The sequence below is a fragment of the Taurulus bubalis genome, assembly GCF_910589615.1.
Source record: "Taurulus bubalis genome assembly, chromosome: 8".
Lineage (NCBI taxonomy): Eukaryota > Metazoa > Chordata > Actinopteri > Perciformes > Cottidae > Taurulus > Taurulus bubalis.
The window spans coordinates 2,795,977-2,814,224 of NC_136596.1; the positions used below are offsets into that span (position 1 = coordinate 2,795,977).

At 44.5% G+C, this 18,248-nt stretch overlaps 1 protein-coding gene across 1 annotated transcript in view; it reads right to left on the reverse strand.

Moving 5' to 3' along the window:
* LOC306739591 (tight junction protein 2-like) overlaps positions 1-14,722 on the reverse strand; it is a gene marked incomplete at its 5' end in the record, with an annotated part of 32,659 nt that extends 17,937 nt beyond the window's left edge. The window contains 8 exons of the mRNA XM_079221620.1: positions 610-715; positions 5,084-5,255; positions 6,256-6,359; positions 6,443-6,962; positions 10,037-10,139; positions 11,251-11,375; positions 12,550-12,603; positions 14,507-14,722. Of these exons, the coding sequence (XP_079077746.1) occupies positions 610-715; positions 5,084-5,255; positions 6,256-6,359; positions 6,443-6,962; positions 10,037-10,139; positions 11,251-11,375; positions 12,550-12,603; positions 14,507-14,722 (1,400 nt within the window). The remainder of the gene's footprint in view (positions 1-609; positions 716-5,083; positions 5,256-6,255; positions 6,360-6,442; positions 6,963-10,036; positions 10,140-11,250; positions 11,376-12,549; positions 12,604-14,506) is intronic.
* Between the last annotated feature and the right edge of the window lie 3,526 nt (positions 14,723-18,248).

An 18,248-nucleotide genomic window follows, 5' to 3' on the forward strand; every position in this document is an offset into this window, starting at 1 on the left:
ATAATATTGCAGTACTGGGACGTAAGTATCGTGATAATATCGCAGTATCGGGACTTAAGTATCGTGATAATATCGCATTATCGGGACTTAAGTATCGTGATAATATCGCAGTATCGTGATAATATCGCAGTATCGGGACTTAAGTATCGTGATAATATCGGGACTTAAGTATCGTGATAATATCGCAGTATCGTGATCATATCGCAGTATCGGGACTTAAGTATCGTGATAATATCGGGACTTAAGTATCGTGATAATATCGCAGTATCGTGATCATATCGCAGTATCGGGACTTAAGTATCGTGATAATATTGGGACTTAACTATCGTGATAATATCTTATCATGGGACACTTTTGGTTGCACTGCTAATTTCCGGAGTTGGCCTCCATAAGTACATCGTCCCTGCAGCACTCTTTGAGATAACTTCTAGTTTAGTTTTCTTTCATGTCTTTTGGGGGAAGTCAGATTTTAATCTCAAATCGTGTCAAAGCAAGTCTCAGGTCCAGTCGAGTTTAGTCTACGTCACCAAATTGTCCGTCAGTTGTTTCAGGTTTTGCACTTTTCTTGATTTCAACTCTTCCATCCAAGCTTCCATCCATCCATCCTACCTGGGGTTGTCTCGTTCGTTGGAGGAGTGGGAGGACAGGTCAGACTGGCGGGACCTCCTCTCCTCTGGGGGAGAATAGGAATGGTATGACTCCATCTCTGATATGTCTGACGGACGGACAAGACAGACAGACATTTCAGTTAGACACACTTCTTTCAAGTGAAATCCCCCTGTCCAGACCACCACCACCACCAGTAGAAGACGGTTGCCTCAGGAAGCCCCCACACCAGAGTGAGGACACTATTAGCGATGTCAGTCAGAATTATGAGGAGAACCTCGAGTGCCACGGCTCAGTTCTCAGGATAAAAGCAGCTATCACTCAAACACATTGACACACAGTCCAGAAATAACGAGAACAGCATTTTTGTTCAGACTTTCCTACTGGTTTCCATTCATAGTCCTTTAGAACCGTGTCAGACTTTGAGGTTGTTTTGGGGAAGTGGCCATAGTCAGAAATGGCCAAGCAGTAATTCAAATTCCCGAATGAGTTTCCTTCACAGGATGTCTGGGCTCAGCCTTAAGGGATGAGGTTTGATTGACGCTGAACTGGTTTGTACCAATTGTTACGCAACCTCATCGAAAGGCAAACGTGTTTATAGCTGTTGGCCATCAGCAAATGGTGGGAAAAGCCAGTTGACGAATTTTACAAATAAGGGATAAAAACATATCCATACTCAGAAATCTTTTTGTAACTTTGTGCGCTTTGTTTGCCACAAATAGTTAACTGACAAAAGCACTATTTACATGTCATGGAATTATACAAAGAAGGCCAATTCACTTGTAAAAGCTTCAGAAACAGCAATCCTTAAAAATCTACATTTGAGTTAATAAGGATAAGAATGCATGTAATACCTTGTTTCTTTACAGGGCTTGTGCAAAGGAAATACAGTTTAGTATAAACGTCTGCGGAGCATAAACAGAGCTCAACACAGTCCGACAGCTAACTAGCTAGCTAGCTATAGCCACATCAACTGGCATCGAAACACTTCGGAAGGAAGTAGTAAAGTAGCAACGCCCGCCTCTTGCTTGATTTGATTGGCTGCCTGGGCCAAGATGACAAATAGTGCAAAGTTGAGAACATTTTGAATTTTAATGCTTAGCTTAGGAAACGCAACCCAAAAATGACGCAAGAAAGCAGCACATGGCACCACATCCCTAACAATGGGTTTTACTGGCACTTCCATGAGGCAGCGGTGCCGGCACGAGGGGCGCTCGGGCCTCATGGGAGAATCCATACCGCCTTTAATCCCCAAAACAAGCGGTTCCAGAGTGCTTACACTCAACCCCGCTCTTCACAGAGAGCACTTGGCTTTCACTCAGTCCCTCCTGTGAATTTATTTTCCCATTTGAAGTGAACATGGGCGGCAGAGTCTTTGATTCGGCTGCTTTTATCCGTCAGAACGTGGCACTCAGCACACCGCTCAGAAGAGAGGGAGGGAGGTCGACGGTGGAACAGAAGCCGAGGAAACCAGATACAGAAACAAAAAAACACTGACATTTGAGGCGTGACAGGACGATTGAGAAAACCACATTAAAGAGAGCACGAACAAAAATAAAAGTGGCACAAATCTGTCCCTTTGAAAAACAATAGGCCATGATAAACCAGCAGTCAATTTCAGAGAGGGAGACAATCTAGTACGTGTTAATTAGTTTGATTAGGGTTAGAGAGACATTCTGCATAACCAGAGGTGACAGCGTTTAAAAGGGAGAGAATGAAACATTGAAATGGAAGAGAGAGAATCGTTAAAGAGAGACAGACAAGAAGAATGAAAAAGAGAAATATGAGGATAATGTGTCAAACCTGATGTGGGCGTTTGCGTCAGAAACAACATCCGTCATTGACCAACACATTTGGACAAAGAATCCGACACAAAGAACCAATCAAGACCGAGGTCCAGAGGCGGGGCATAAGGATGGCTATAAGGATTTGAGTATTCCTGGTCTCCACAGAATCAGCTGTCATGTGTTTTTTGGCGACCCCTTGTCCTCTGACCCCCTTTCCCCAAATAGCGCCACCATCAGGACAAAATGCAGTCGCTATTATGAAAATATTTGGCAGTTAACAGTTGACCAAACGGTTGGTCCTTGGTGGACAGATCAATAGGTTGAATTGAGTTTTTAACAAGATTGTATATAATGTCCTACACGCCTGCGTACATCACCGCTTGTTTTTGAGTTTAAATGAAGTGTGTTTGTACAACACAGAGATCTGCACTCTGCTGAGTGCACCTTTCTGGTTCTGCATGTTTTCCTCTTTCCTATTTTCATTTACAGCTGAATCCATTGTATATCATAACTATGCAGTAGATGGAACACCATTTCAAAATGTAATCAGAGGATGAAACTCTTTAGGTCTCGTTTTCAAGGGTTTTAACATTTTAACATTGAAGAAAATAAATAATAACAACAAAAATAGAAGTTTAACATTGAAGAACATAAATAACAACAATAGAAGTTTAACATCGTAACATCCACAAGGGTCCCTCCCAAAAACACACCAACACAACATGAAAATAATAAACAATGATAAAAACAAAAAATGAAGGTAATTGCAATTCAAAACAAGTAGATTGAAGATAAACAAGCGGAGACTAATGAGTCTGATCTGAGTTAGGCAAATGTAACTATTATACATGTCATGGAATTATACAAAGAAGGCCAATGATGTTGGAATATATATTATTCATTTCATATATATTATTTCATTTCCTTGAGCACCAAGCTAGCTAAAGGTAAGCTAAAGTCTCAATAAGTCATTTTCATACAGTGGATTGAAATGGTCAATGCAGCTGCCGGCGGAGCTTTGCATTTGTAATCTTGTTTTATGTATTTATCCATGGTGAGAGCAGCAGAAACAACGTTTTTGTACTTTTGTTTAGACTAAGGCTTAAAAGCTTAGACGGCAAGCGATTTAAGCCCGTTTTACATAGATTCTATGGATTGGACGGAGCTTTAAGTTGTGAGTGTTGTGGTGAGCGGCAGAGGTGCATGAACAGGTGAACACACACTCTACACGTCCCGCTAGAGTCTGCAGATAATAATTCCTATAATTAATGCATTTTTGCTTCATTCTGACCCTTGTTTCCAAGTCATGAAGATTTTAACAGGACTGGACAACGACTGGAACTTCCTCTAAAGTGGACACAGCTGCAGAAATGTAGATCATAAAGACTTCAATACGTGCCATGTTTAATACCAGCCTTCTCTCAGAACATCGGTTCTAGTCTCCCTACACTGGGGTCGGATCCAAATTGATTTTCCTTGAAACGTCCTGGGAAAATGGCAAGAAAATATTCAAAATGTTAGAATCCACGTGTCTGTTTTGACCCCTTTCGTTGTCCGTCAGCAAACAAGCAGATGCTAATTAAGCCCAGCCAGCGGCGGCGGCCCCGACTAGCCAGGCTGTTTGGGCCGTGAACCCGTCGGTGGGACGTGTGAGCGTGTTACGGAGGATGACGTGAGGATCACATGATGTGTGAAATGGAAATGCAGCGAGACAACAAAAAAGGCGGACGAGGGTTCGGTGCCGCCCGGCCAGATGGCGAGCGGCGAGTCGCTGTGCTGTTAGGACAAACCAGTCATTAATATGTTATTACACGGAAAGGTCAACGAGCATCTTACCCACTTTACGAGCCACGCTTTGTCATGCAACACTCTGTGTTCACAAAACATAAATCATCACCCGGATTCAGACAATACCGCACATTCATATCTGAAGGCGGCCGGCTGCCTCCTTCCTCCATTATTCCACCTCTGCGTTTAATGAATCACACAATTCAAAGTACATTGTGATTAAAATGTGTTTATTTATTCAGGAAAATTAATCATGTATTAAAAATATGGTTATTTCTTTTTTTCTTAAGAAGATTTAGAGCAGTATAAAGAGAAGTGCAAAAAGGTGTGAAGGCTTTACAACTTTAGTCAGGTTTCACAGCCGCTTTACAGCTTAAAGGCAACAGAGTGACACACGCTGTGTGTCTTGGGTGGTCCTTCATCTAAAAGTATGACAATTTACCTGGAAGAGAAAACACAGACAGAGATGCACTTCTGAGCGATTACAGGGATCGCTGCTGCCGGTCAAGGTGAGCACTTTCAAAACAATACGGTCAGACAGTTTTCTAAATCAGGCCGGGGGGGGGGGGGGGGGGGGGGGTCTCTCTGCCAATGGACACTTTGCTATAAATATTAATCTTTCCATTCATTATACTGTGCTTTGTATGGAAGGCTCAAGTGTGTCACGTGGAATAGTTATTACCATTTCCTGTGTTTGATTGAAGTGTATTAAACATGTTTTTAAAACAAAATAATACAGTAATAAATTCATTTCGGACACTGTGAGGCCCCCGTGGATCTCGCATCGAGGGGAACGGTACTAGCGCAAGAGAACCGCCTGATGCGACCCCCTTCAGAGACACGGTGGTCCTGGCGACACCTCCCCGTGGTTCAACGCTAACCAGCGCGCGGCGGTGACTCACCGTCGTTGTCGTGGTCGTTGTCGTTGTCAGAGTCGGAGTCGGCGAGGGGGGGGATGCGAACGAGCATCTGCCGGCGGTCTCTCTGGACCACCAGCTGCAGCTTCCCCCGCGACTTCTCTATCAGCTTCCCGGCATCGTGCAGAGAGAGGTTCTCCGTCACCGTCCCATTGATCTGCACTCACACACACACACACACACACACACACACACACACACACACACACACACACACACACACACACACACACACACACACACACACACAGCATTAAGGATTAAAGACCAGATTAAGGAGCCAGTTGGTCTGCTTTGAAAACCTTGAGGAACTTCTCTTCTTATACCTTCATGTTAGAGGCAGTGAAAGTGTGTGTGTGTGTGTGTGTGTGTGTGTGTGTGTGTGTGTGTGTGTGTGTGTGTGTGTGTGTGTGTGTGTGTGTTAGCCTGTTGGCTACGTGTAACATATCCAATTATTCTATTTCTGCCATTATTTTCAGCACATTTCTTAATGCAGGGAAGGTCATACAAACGGCTAGCGGTTGAATAACTGCGATCAATATAATTAAAAAGGTCAAATTGAACCCACGGGAGAAGCTACGAGATGCTACCAAAAATTTGGCGAGGTAAAACCTGAATTCATGTGAATGGAAACAGGTTCTATGGGTACCTACGAGTCGCTCCTTTTCAGACACGCCCACTTTATGCTAATCCCATGCAGTTGGGGGCAAAAACCCTGCAGTATAAAATGTGTGATCTTCACTATTATAAAAGTGGTGCATTTGATTATTTCTGCATTGTAATTGCATGAATCAGGGTCGACTGGAAAGCCGAGGCTCTTGTAGTAAATAGTATTTATGTGATGATGTCAGTCCCTGTTAGCAGCCTTTTCACGTAGCGTGACCTATCTATCAGCGTATGAAATGACCTGTTGTGACCTCGAGGATGATCACAGCCTCGTGAAACTTTACGACCACAAATGAATGTCCTCGGTCTGTATTGACAATTAAATGGTTTCTAGAACTAGAAGACGACAATAGGATCAGACGTGCCCAACTAAAAAAGGTACGAAAAGCACTAAATTAGTACTATGAACATTAAGAACACTCATTTATTACTCATTCATTATCACTAAATGTTAAACTATTATTTAAATGTGTGTGTGTGTGTGTGTGTACCTTGAGAATGATGTCTCCCTCCTGCAGGTTCCCGTCTTTGGCAGCCAGGCCCGTGCTGGTCATCTGTTTGATGAAGATCTGACTCCCCAGACGCAGGCCGTACTCTAGGAAACACAGAGTTACTGCTGAGCCTTACTTTTAACCACATTGCAAGGCGATCTCAGCATTAGATGCTTTTTTTTTTTACCTTCGCTGGGTCTGTTCTTCACCAGCAGGACGTTGACCGGTTTCTCCAGCGGCTCCAGCTCTCTGGACGGTTCTGGAGACGGAGGGTTGTCGTTGAGCTGTTCCCTGCTCTTATACCTCCCTCCTTTTCCACCTCCTCCTCCTTCTCCCCTCTCGTACTTGTCCTCCGTGCGGTAGTCTTTCCCGGGGCTGCGGCCTCGGCTTTGGTAGCGCTGCCGGTCGTCGCTGGCGTCCAGGGCTCGCCCCCGGCTGCCCTCCCTCTTGGACCGGTCTGGGCTGGGCGAGGTCCTGTCCTGGCTCCTCCCGCGGCTCCTCCCCCTCTGGTTCGAGTCCCGCCCCACCGTGTAGTCGGGCTCCAGGTAGACTTTGTTGTCCGAGCTGTGGTTCCGGCCCTCTTCGCGGTACCAGCCGTTGTCGTTGTCGGCGTCGTAGTAGCGGTTGGGCGGGGTGTACGCCCGACTGTCTCCGCTCGGGGAGGGCGGCTGCGTCATGGAGTGGACCCGGCGAGGTCTCTTCACCGTCTGACAGGGAAGGAACCAATGAGAACCACGCGTTGTCCAGATGTGGTAATTTACACACATTTTTTAACACGACTACCGTAAAAGTCGGGGTATAAGCCGCTAATACCGTCGGTGGTTGTCCCCGCTGTAGCAAGCTAGCGGTGCTGCTAGCTCCCCACTGCTGCTAGCTCCCCGCTGCTGCTACTAATGCCCGCGTAGTACTACTACTGCCTTGTCTGGGAGCTAGCGGGGAGTTAACAGCAGCGCTAGCTGGCTACAGCGGAGAGCTAGCGGAGAGTTAGCAGCAGCGCTAGCTGGCTACAGCGGATAGCTAGCGGAGAGCTAGCAGCAGCGCCAGCTGGCTACAGCGGGGAGCTAGCACCAAATCTAGTAGTGGCTTATAACCCGACTTTTACGGTAATTATATCAGAGTGGAAATTGTTACAATACTTGTCTCACACAAGACAAAGCGATCCTGGAACTTGATGTTTATCAAACCAAACGTCAAGATCGTATTCACTTTCTCCCCTTTGGAGCGGCAGAAGCTGCTCCTGTTGGGTTTCTAGTTTAAAACTAGTGGCGCGAAATAAAATGATGGTAAGAATGAGATAAAAACAATTGTTATAGCAGGTTCAATATGGAGGATGATGATTTATGTTCGTGTTTTTCTTGTCCTTGTCTGATTGTTCGTATCGTTGGTTGTTATGCTGTTATGCATTATTTTTATTTTACTTATTTGTTGTTGTTTTTTGTTGTCTAGAAAAGTGACATAATGTGTGATTTCTAAAAACTTAAAATAAAATGATTGAAAGAATAATAAATGAGTGGAGGCAACTGCAGTACTTTAGTTGGGTAGTTGGAAACCACTTCAGAGTTAAAGTCAAAGAACACTTGATTCATAATTGTGTTTTCTTCCATATCCTTAAGGAGGAATACATGCAAAAAGCATTTGATGTGATTGAAAACATTTTTTTTTAAATGCGAATAAAAATGCGAATAAAATCAATGACAGCCGTGGAAACAACAAAACCCTTGTGATGTGAATATTGGCGCTGAAAGTTGACTACAGTTGAACAAATTTGAATTTGCTTCGCCAACAGTACCGATTGTTCCACGGCCTCTTCTCTCCCAAAGAATGGAAGGGAAGAGTGTTCGATGTTCGTCTACGCATTTTTGACTGACTCTCACAGACGTGAACTGGAAACACCAGCGGTGGGACCAAGGCACGGCTTTGCCAGTCCCAAGTTAATCTCGAGTCTTTGCCCTCAAGTCCCAAGTCCTGAACTTTGCGTTTCGAGTCCTACAGAAGTTAATATGCACTCTTCACAAGATGCAATGCCATTGGCGACTACGTCTCTTAACGTTCGACCCATATACTGCGATTTTTGTTGCTTTTTGAACGTGAACAAAATTGTCTTTATCATTTTTTCCCCACTGGCGTTGCGTAACTTTGGTCCTTCGTGGTTTCCTCCTGCAACGTGATTGGATGCTGTCGGATTGGTTCAGAAAAAGTGCATCAGGGGAATAAAGTGTGGACTTAATTGCGTTTAATGAATTGATCTGCAACACTTTTTGCGCTTGAGGGAAGGTATCAAGTGTTTGATCAATTAGGTCAAAAGGCTCAAGTCAAAATCATAGTCGTTACAGCCGTGGCTGTTTGAGATTTAGTTTTTATCAAGCGAGTCTAAAGTCATCAAACTTGTGACTGGAGTCAGAGGTTGGTTTTACTTGTGCAAACCAACAAGAAGAATGATATCTAGAGTTTCTGGACCTCGCTTAAACATTACTGTGAGCCAAAAGGAAATGTAATGGTTATAGTCTTCATCAAAAACAGAATTTAAAGAACTAAAAAGGGAGATGTTATCCTATTTGTTCAATAAGAAACAAAAACAACTCTAAAGTAGCTTCAAACTAAATGGCTTTTGTGTGTGACTCACTGACAGCAGCGAGAGTAAAGATGCAGCTGCATGTCGTGAAAGCAGTGATTCAAAGCAGCAAATCAGATTCCCTCGACATGTCAGGCTTTTATATTTAGCCGTGCGGAGCGGTGAGATTAGTCCAGCGTACACACGGGAGAGAGCTGCTGCAGCGCGAGAGGCAGCCAGGCTGAAGCCCTGAGACGTCACTGATGCAGGAGACTTCAAACCACACAAACACGCTCTCCGGCCCTGTAAAGTGCTACGATACAGAAAAGAGTGCGCGTCCCTGATCTGCACTCTTTCCCCCCCTCACACGAGCTGGAGCGCCGTGAAGCATCGGAAACGTGCCGTCTTACCCAACATTAATGGCAAATCCCATCAGGACCTCTTAACCTTTAAACTCTGAGAGGAGAGCTCACACTGACCTTCAGGAGGACGCTGCCATAACAAGAGTGAAGCCAATGCAGACGTGTCTTAAAATGTGCTTTATTTACACTGACCAGCAGGGGGCGACTCCTCTGGTTGTATAGAAGTCTATGCTTCATGTGTTAAAGCTGCATTCTCTCTCCTGACCACCAGGGGACGACTCCTCTGGTTGTATAGAAGTCTATATAAATTACTCTACTTCTCTTGATTTATTCCCTCAGTAAACATTGTAAACATTTCATTTAGTAAATTATGGTCATTTAGAGTCAAACAGACCATAAAGCAGGGGATGCTTTAGGGGCGGGGCTACAAGGTGATTGACAGGTCGCTGCCGCCAGAAGAGACGTATATACGGCGTCTCTACGTCACTCCTCCACATTGCAAATATGGTCACTTCTGTTCATTGGCTGCAAAAGAACAACATGGTGACGGCCGTGATCTAAGGTTGCGACGGCGAAATTGCCAAACTTCTTGAGGCTTCAACTCTTAATTCTTAAACTGTCCATCGTGAGTCCGACGATGTTACGGGAGCGATGCTAAATCGGGTTAATTTGGGAAAGTCTGAGTGTGCGCCTCACACACTCCCATCTGTTCAGCGCCACAGCAACACAAATACAGCTGTGATGAGCGTCAGGCCACTGCTCTCTTTTCGCCTCTCTTGCAGACACTCAGTGAACAGCCTTTCATCATATGTGAGCTGTGATGTCACCAATCTATAAAAATAAAGCCCACTGTGTGGTTGGTACTCACTATTTTAGCCACTTTACCACATTTACGCAGCGTCTGCACAGCAAAGGAATGAGGCACGTTGTCCATGGGGATGGCGTTGACCTGAATGACGCGATCGTTCTCACTGGAAATAAAAGAAGGACACACACAAGTAATTAAGACAATTGCGGGAACGTAATAACAACCATAACGTCGAGGTAAAAAATGGTTCACACAAAAAACACAGCTTCGGACCAATTAGCTGTAATTCCACTAAACTTGATTGTAGAAAGTAATTATTTTCGCCTAATTGATTTCTGCTTCAAGCTGAGAAATGTTCTTTTGGTATGATTATGTAACCATAAAACGCCCGTGTGCAGCACATTTATAGCCATTTTCTTTGCAGAGCTCCTGCACAGAGCTGTGCTACGTAGCTAACGTGAGCTGTGCTACGTAGCTAACTCAGCTGTACGCGATACAGGCGTGTGACCTCGACTGTGAAACCAGTACACAGCAGTGGGGCTGCAAAATTCCAGGAATCTTTAAGGAAGGGGAGTTTCTACGGGAACTAACTGGAGTTTATGGGAGGAAAGCAGAAATAAAATGGTAATATAGGGATAATTTGCTCAGAAGCAGACCTAATTCATAAATGTAACATTCATTTGAGAGCTAGCTAGCTAATTCGCCGTTAGCTAGCTAGCAAGCTAACTAATGGGGAAAGGCACTTTCCTGCCAATTTGAACTGTGTGCAAACTGAAAGCTTTAATATAATAAATCAATTTATAATTTTTTTTACATGTTTTGAAATAATGAATAAATGGAAATAGATTAATTAAAGCACCTGCATTAGCATTAGCATGCTCAATCAAGCTACATCACACATGGCAACAGCTTGCTAGCTAAAACTTAGCATCCAGTCTTTACATTACATTACATTTAGCTGACGCTTTTATCCGAAGCGACTCCCAACATGCTCACACACTGCAGGCACAGCTACGAGAGCCACGTGGGGTTACGCGTCTTGCCCAAGGACACATCCACATGGGCTAGCGGAGCCGGGAATCAAACTGCCGATCCTCTAGTGATTAGTCACCTAGTGATTGGTGGACAAACCTGCCCACCCACAGTCACAGTCGTCAACAAGTTTGATAACCGTGTGCTTAGCTTTCGGCTTCCATCCGTCTTATCATACAAAATGTGGAATATATTCACAACGAGCAGAGCACTCAGTTTCAGTCTGTGGTCGGCGGACTTACAAGAGGAATCCATCTGCCGGTCCTCCCTGCAGCACGTCGGACACGATGATCGACGTCTCGCCGCTGTCCACGTTGGGGTTGTCGCGGCCACCGGACACGGCGATGCCGAAACCCATCTTAGAGTCCTGCGGGAAGGGAAGGAACGCATCAGTGAGCACAGCGCAGTCCAACAGGAACAACACAGTTATATCAAAACATCAACACAGACGTCATCGGATTTCATCCGATTCCGAAAATGTTTGACAGTAAATGTTTTTCAGTTTCAATAATGAAAACTGCAAAAAAAAGATGGTCCGTTTTTAAAAAGACAGGGTTCTTACACATCTTGACCAGTGGATTTCCATGACTTTAACCCAAATTTCCATGACCAAACATTTAGTGAAATCTGGTTCTAAACATGAAAACGTGATAAAATGTAGTATTTAAACTAACAATGAGAATACAAAGCATACAGTAAACCTTAAATTACATTTTTGTTTACATTTTTAGCTTCTTTCTTTTAAAAGCATATTAATTATTTAAAACTCAGCGTAAATGAACGTCATGAACACATGAATATAACACATTTACATGACATTTCCAAAACTTTGCGGATTTTATTTTTTCAAGGACTTTTCCAAGCCTGGAAATAAACATTTTTTCAGACGCCTGAAATGTTGTTATCGAGGCTTTCAGGGAGTCTGAAATCCAAAAAAATGGACGCTCCACGTGCTATATATATATATATATATATATATATATATATATATATATATATATATATATATATATATATATATATATATATATATATTTATTTATATATATTTAAGCTCTTCACATTTCGCAGCCTGCAGTTCAGTCGAAGGTTCAATGATTTTTTTGTCCCGTGAACGTTTGTCTCAGTGGGTTCAAATCACGGCCTCCGAGGAGCTCATCATTTAATTTGACAGGATCTGGTTAAAGTACACGGTTCACTCTTTAAATGAGACATGAAGAATAAAACGCTTTTGATGAAATACCACGTTGATCTTTTAAGTTTCCGCTGCTCTTTCTGAAGCGTTCGTCACACAAACGATGTGTTCGAGGACCGTCGGACAGATGGAAATATCTGACGGTAATAACGTTTGTTTTTACAGCTTCTGGCTGTGATGAACAAACGTAGTTTTGGTGATGGTTTAAAGACAAACATGCTCTTCCATCCCGACAAGCACCTCAGTGAAGAAGACCTGCTTTGAACGCGCCCGTCTCCAGATGACGGGGTTATTGATGAATCTTTGTCCCCGGGACGCTTCATGTGTTCACAGTGAAGGAACTCACCCGCTGCAGATTGACTGTGTACTGCTCCCACACCATCTCTTCCATCCCTGAGCTCTGTGGGGAACAAACACCAATAACTCAGTCAGCAGCATAATAATATTAATAAACAAGTCCTTAAACTGTTTTTTATTTCATTTAAAATCATCCAACAATGCTTAGTGAGCCTCGACTCGTGTGCAGAAATACGCGCTGGACAAAGAACATGTAGATCACTGAGGGCGGAGTGGAAAGAAGACTAACCCAGATTAACACACTCATCAGAGGGTGTGTGTGTGTGTGTGTGTGTGTACTGAGCTGACCTCAGTCAGTATCATGTCAATAACAGCCGCCTGCGTGTTGTCCTGTCCCGCCTCACTGGTGTACGATTGTAATTGGACAACAGACATCTGCCTCATCTATTTCCAGCTCATTGCTCCTCTGTCTTTCTTTCTCACACACAGACACACACACACTCACACACACACACACACACCCCGAACCCAGCTGCTTCAGCAAGCCCATCTTTTTAACAGAGAACACACATTTTATGATTTTTGACGCATGAACACAGACGTAGGAAAGCTCACGCAGGGCTATAAATATAACAATAAGTAACATAATACTTATTATTACTTACTTAGACAAGAGAGAGAGAGAGAGAGAGAGAGAGAGAGAGAGAGAGAGATACAAAGAGACAGAGAGACTAAAATCCCTTCGGAGAGCGAAAAACGTCGGACTCATTTCATGGTGTTTGGACTCCACGACTGTGTTTGTTTCCACGGACCGTTCATGAGGATCTGAGGTTCATACTTCCTCTACTTATTTCTCTGAATGCTTCACCGTGAGCTCCAAAGACGGTACGGGACCGCCAGATGGCTGTGAGGAAAGAAAAGAAATAAAGCAACATATCAAAATTTAAATAACCTATTTTTAGCGGAGGGAACTTTTTACGTTGTGTTCCTCTGCTCTCCATCACGCCGCCTGCACCGGTGATGTAATCTGCTCCAGAGCAGATGTACCGGAGCGTGTTCGCCAGAGTTCAACATGTGCGTGAATACCGAAAGTCAGACAGTCGGTCACGGGGTGATCAATGACACCGGGCCGTGACGGGATTACACGGCAAAAATGGCGTGAACGAGAGCCGGCGGTCCCGTACTGACAGAATTAAAGTGGAGCGTCCCGTTTCTGCCCACGCATCCTATTTACACGACGTCATTTCACTTCTTTGTACCGTTTCACCACGATCCATTCATCAGGCTCTTCATCCTCTTTCTATTTCTGTCCCGTCAATCATTTTAAAGCTCTTTGGATTGCATTTGATTTCTTTAAAAAGGGTGCTGGATAAAAATAAAACTGTTGATTGATCGCAGTCATCACATAATTATCACATAATGACCAGCACCGTTGATTTCAGCTCCTCGTGGTCCCGTTGTCTGACGGAGGAAGAGGTGTGGACCGTCACCGGCCTCACTGTTTATTCAGAAACCGTCGATAGTATAAAATTGAAATATGTTGTAGAGCCCTACACACTCTAAAACAACTGTGCAATACAATACACACACACACACACACCTGTAAAATAAACGTCAGTATGCCGTTTGGTTCTGATGATCTCTGGAACAAGGACATGAGGATCCAAAGTGATCCAACATTCTTCGCTGTAGTTATTTTTTGGGAGCCATAAATGCTGCACGATCAGTGCTTTTTCCACACACACACACACACACACACACACACACCAATCGAATTCCTGGATACTTAAGCCTTTCAACTGATTCTCCCTGAAGCAGTAAATACACCTGAAGACAAAGCCAAGGGCAGCAGTGAAGTCAAAGAGAAGGGTTGTAAGGACTCGAATATGTCCAGTCTGCATACTCCATTCATAAATCCACCATGTGAACACATCTTTAAAAGCTACACACCACGTTCTACCACCTATCCCTCCATCCCTCCCTCCATCTATCCCTCCATGTCCCACCAATCTGAGCAGACAGGAGTTCCCAGCCGGTGTGAAGACGACCACCAGGCTTCCCTTCATCTGTTCAGAGTCCAGCCCAATCAGCTGGATCCCGGTCCCCCCTCCTCCTCCTCCTCCTCCTCCTCCTCCACTACCTCCTCCCGTCTCGGCCGGCCTGCCCCGGTGCCAGCTGGGGTATCCGGCGCAGCAGCCGGCCGGCAGCCACTCCAGACTCATGCCCGGCGGAGGCGCCCTCCTCCTCCCTCGGTGAGACCCGCGGCCCCGGCTAGCTGCGTGGGCATTGCTCTCTTAGACTGGGCTGCCCACAGCGAGCGAGCGCCTGCTCCGTCTGAGGTAAGCCGGTGCAGAGGATTAGCCCACGGAGGGAGGAGAGACTAAAAATAACAGCAGACTCACAGCGCCTCCTCCTCTTCCTCCTCCACCTGCTGCTGCCGTCCCGCGGAGAGTCCGGAGCGCTCGCACCGCGCTCCTCCACTTCCTGCGCAGGCCGGGCGGCATGGCCAGGTAGGAGCGGGGGAGGGGAGGCTGGACGGCCCAGCGGAGGACACTTCCTGTTCTCCCTCCTCCTCCGAATGCCTCTCTGCTCACTGTCCTGCTGCTTTTTACTCTTTCTCTCTCTCCCCTTCTCTCTCTCTCTCTCTCTCTCCCACACACACACACACACACACTTACTTAAAAACACACTCACATTTGTTTTACCCAATTTGTGAGGGCCGTGTCAACCTTTTTTCAGTGATGTAGTGATCTTAGTAGTGATTTGGATGTATTTTTAGTATTTTGTTTGTAATTTTTTTTTATTTGTACGTTTGTGTGATTTGTATTTGTATTTGATTTTTGTGACTTTTTTTGCGTTTTTTTAGCTAAAACCAGCACAAAACATTACACAAATATTTGGTTGAAAAAAGATGTAATACATGGCGCTGTGCCATCAGGGTCTGATTTAATATACAGAATATATACAATTCAGTTTATGAACTTACACTTTTATTTGATTGAATATTTATTAAATTACTATTTTTAAAAGGATTTTCATTTTTTAAACATCACGTACCCTCTGGAGTTTCCAAATGTCTTCTTAATGCACGGGGATCACTGGCTCTTATTCAAGCGTATTATGTATTTTTCTCTTATATATGCGTGTGTGAGTATTACAAAAATGAAAATGAAAGAGATTCATGGATCAGAGTCCGAGAACAAAACTTTGAAGATATGTTTTGTGAAATAACACATTTCCCCCAGTTTTCCTCCATTAAAAAAGGCGCAGCATGTCAGGTCTGGCGCCATCTAGCGGTGAGGTTGCAGATTGTCACCAACTGAAACTTCTCCACGTGGGAGAACTACAATGACCCACATATAACCCCAAAAGACGAATGTGTTTCTAAAGTTCAGCATTACTTTATCAAAAGGAGTAAAACGTTACATTCAGACCAGTGAGTGGTTTACGTGTCAGACGCTAGCAAACAGAAATCACCCGGTGGGTGCTGCACCCTGGTCCTCCAGGAGAGATGATGACATCACGGACCGCTCTCAGGTGGGTCTCTGAATAATGCCTCCATGATAAAGTGCGCACTAAGACAAGTACAGCGAAACGCTCCCTCGCCTCACACACACGTGTAAGCAGAGAGTTTACTTAAGAGGGTCGTGTTCTTTATTGTTACTCTGCATTTGGTCGTCTCGGCACCTCAACTCCTCAATTCTGGACGTGCAACTGAAAAAGGAAGACGCCGTTTTTTAACTATTTTACAACTCTTTTTGACATTTAAAGAGGAGAGGAAGCCCCGGGCTGAACCAACAACACGCTGCGTTAAATCCTAAAAAAAAAAAAAAAAGAAAAAAAAAAGAAGGTTAAGCGAGTCGTGCAGAGCGCAGACTGAATTCACATCTGGAACGAAGCCTCCGCCTCTCGAGCCGGACGATACAAAAAAAGAGTGTATGAAATAAATACAGAAATGTACCGAGTTGTTATAATTCAAATAATAAAACGTGCAACAGCAACTCAAATGTCTTCGGCACGCTGCTTCTGGTTTGTGCTCGATTAAGTTAGTCGGGTTCAATCTTATCCAAATATCGTTTTTTTGTTGTAAAAAAAATGAAAAGCCGCTCGTTAAGAAAAGCTTTTTCCGTGAGCTGGATCCCTTTTGGGCGAGACGCTCATTAGTTTGGACATTTATAGAATAAAGGATTTAATGACCGCTCTCTCTTCTCCTTCTACCTGTGGGACTCTGGATTATCTTAATCCTCCACCGTGGGCCGGGGAACCGGCTCCAGACTCTGCTTCTTCAAACAAGAAGAACCAGAGATTGTTTTTAACCTCATTTCTTATTGAAACACTTTCCCTCCCCCTTGTTTCTGTAAATATTTCAGGCATTATCTTTCCATCATGAGTAGAGAACACGGATCCTCGGGGAGACGCAGCGGCGAGGCTAATGGGACGAGAGCGGGCCGCATCCCAACTCGTACACGACAAGACGGCGTTTATCCCACGGCAGACACACAAATACACTACACCATGTCACGGTGAGATGGTTCAATCTACAGCAGTGTGTCCTATTCTGTGGTCTCCATCCAACCAGATGCCCTCAGACCTTCAGTCACCTAAAACCTGGAACCCTGTGGACTCCGTTACTTTGGTAAGGCGATTCATTTTAGGTTGATTTTGGCGCCCCCTGTGGACAAAGGCATGCAGTGTTCTCAACTGTTGGTTCTTCATCCGAGTCTACGGGAAATCTGAGCCGGCGGCATCAATGACAACAATTAAGAACAACTACAAATCCTCTCTCTGATGGTGTAGTTTACTTATGGAGGTCATACAGAGACATCAGCATAACCAGTTAAAAGTTTATCATAATAACTTTAAAATAAATTGATAGACCACAGAACTTTTAGTCCCGTTAACTGGCAGAACAATCCCGGACTGATTCGTCATTATTCAGGAGCAGTTTGGAGAGAGCGGACCAGTCTGACCCGCAATGCGCCGAGGAAGAGGAGGGAGAGGAAGACAAGAGCAGAGAGGGAGGGAGGGAAGACTTTCATTAAAACGGAAGTTTAATCTTCAAAGAGGAGCCCAGGGGATTCCCCCCTTCACGAGCCCGTGACCTTTCAGAGAAGGACGAGCCGGAGGAGCCGAGCCGGACTCAGACAGAAGAGACGGCTCCGAGCATCAGACTCCATCAGGATGAAGGCCGAAGACGATTCACGCCGTTGTTACCCACAATACAAAAATAAATCAAAGTTTACGTGCCAGTCAAGTTCAGATGCAGTGAATCCATAACCCGTGTACACGCATCCGGCCTTTCTTAACCAGCTGGTGCCCCCTAGAGGCGGTTGTGTTCATTGCAGCCGTGATATGAAACCATAGACGTATAAATGAAGTCTGAATATAAGTTGACCAACTATATATTTCTTTAGTTTGGGCAATCAAAGTTATTCATGGATGCAGTTTAAAAGTTGGTGCGCGTCCCCAATACGGCCGACGTCAGTCACCGCCTATTGAGCGCCTTCAACCCTGTGTGTGTGTGTATATGGGTGTGAGTGTGTGTGTGTGTGTGTGTGTGTGTGTTATGCTAATGCATCGGTCTATAAACAGGGATAGGTCAGGAGATACACAGATCTAATGAGGCGTGGAGCTTTGAAGTTGAAACGTGGCTGCGAGCCGCTCTGACAACAATAAAAAAAGACTGACATTAAAGCAGAGGCGGTGTGCTGAAAAATAAATAATTAAATAAATACAAATTCAAAAGAC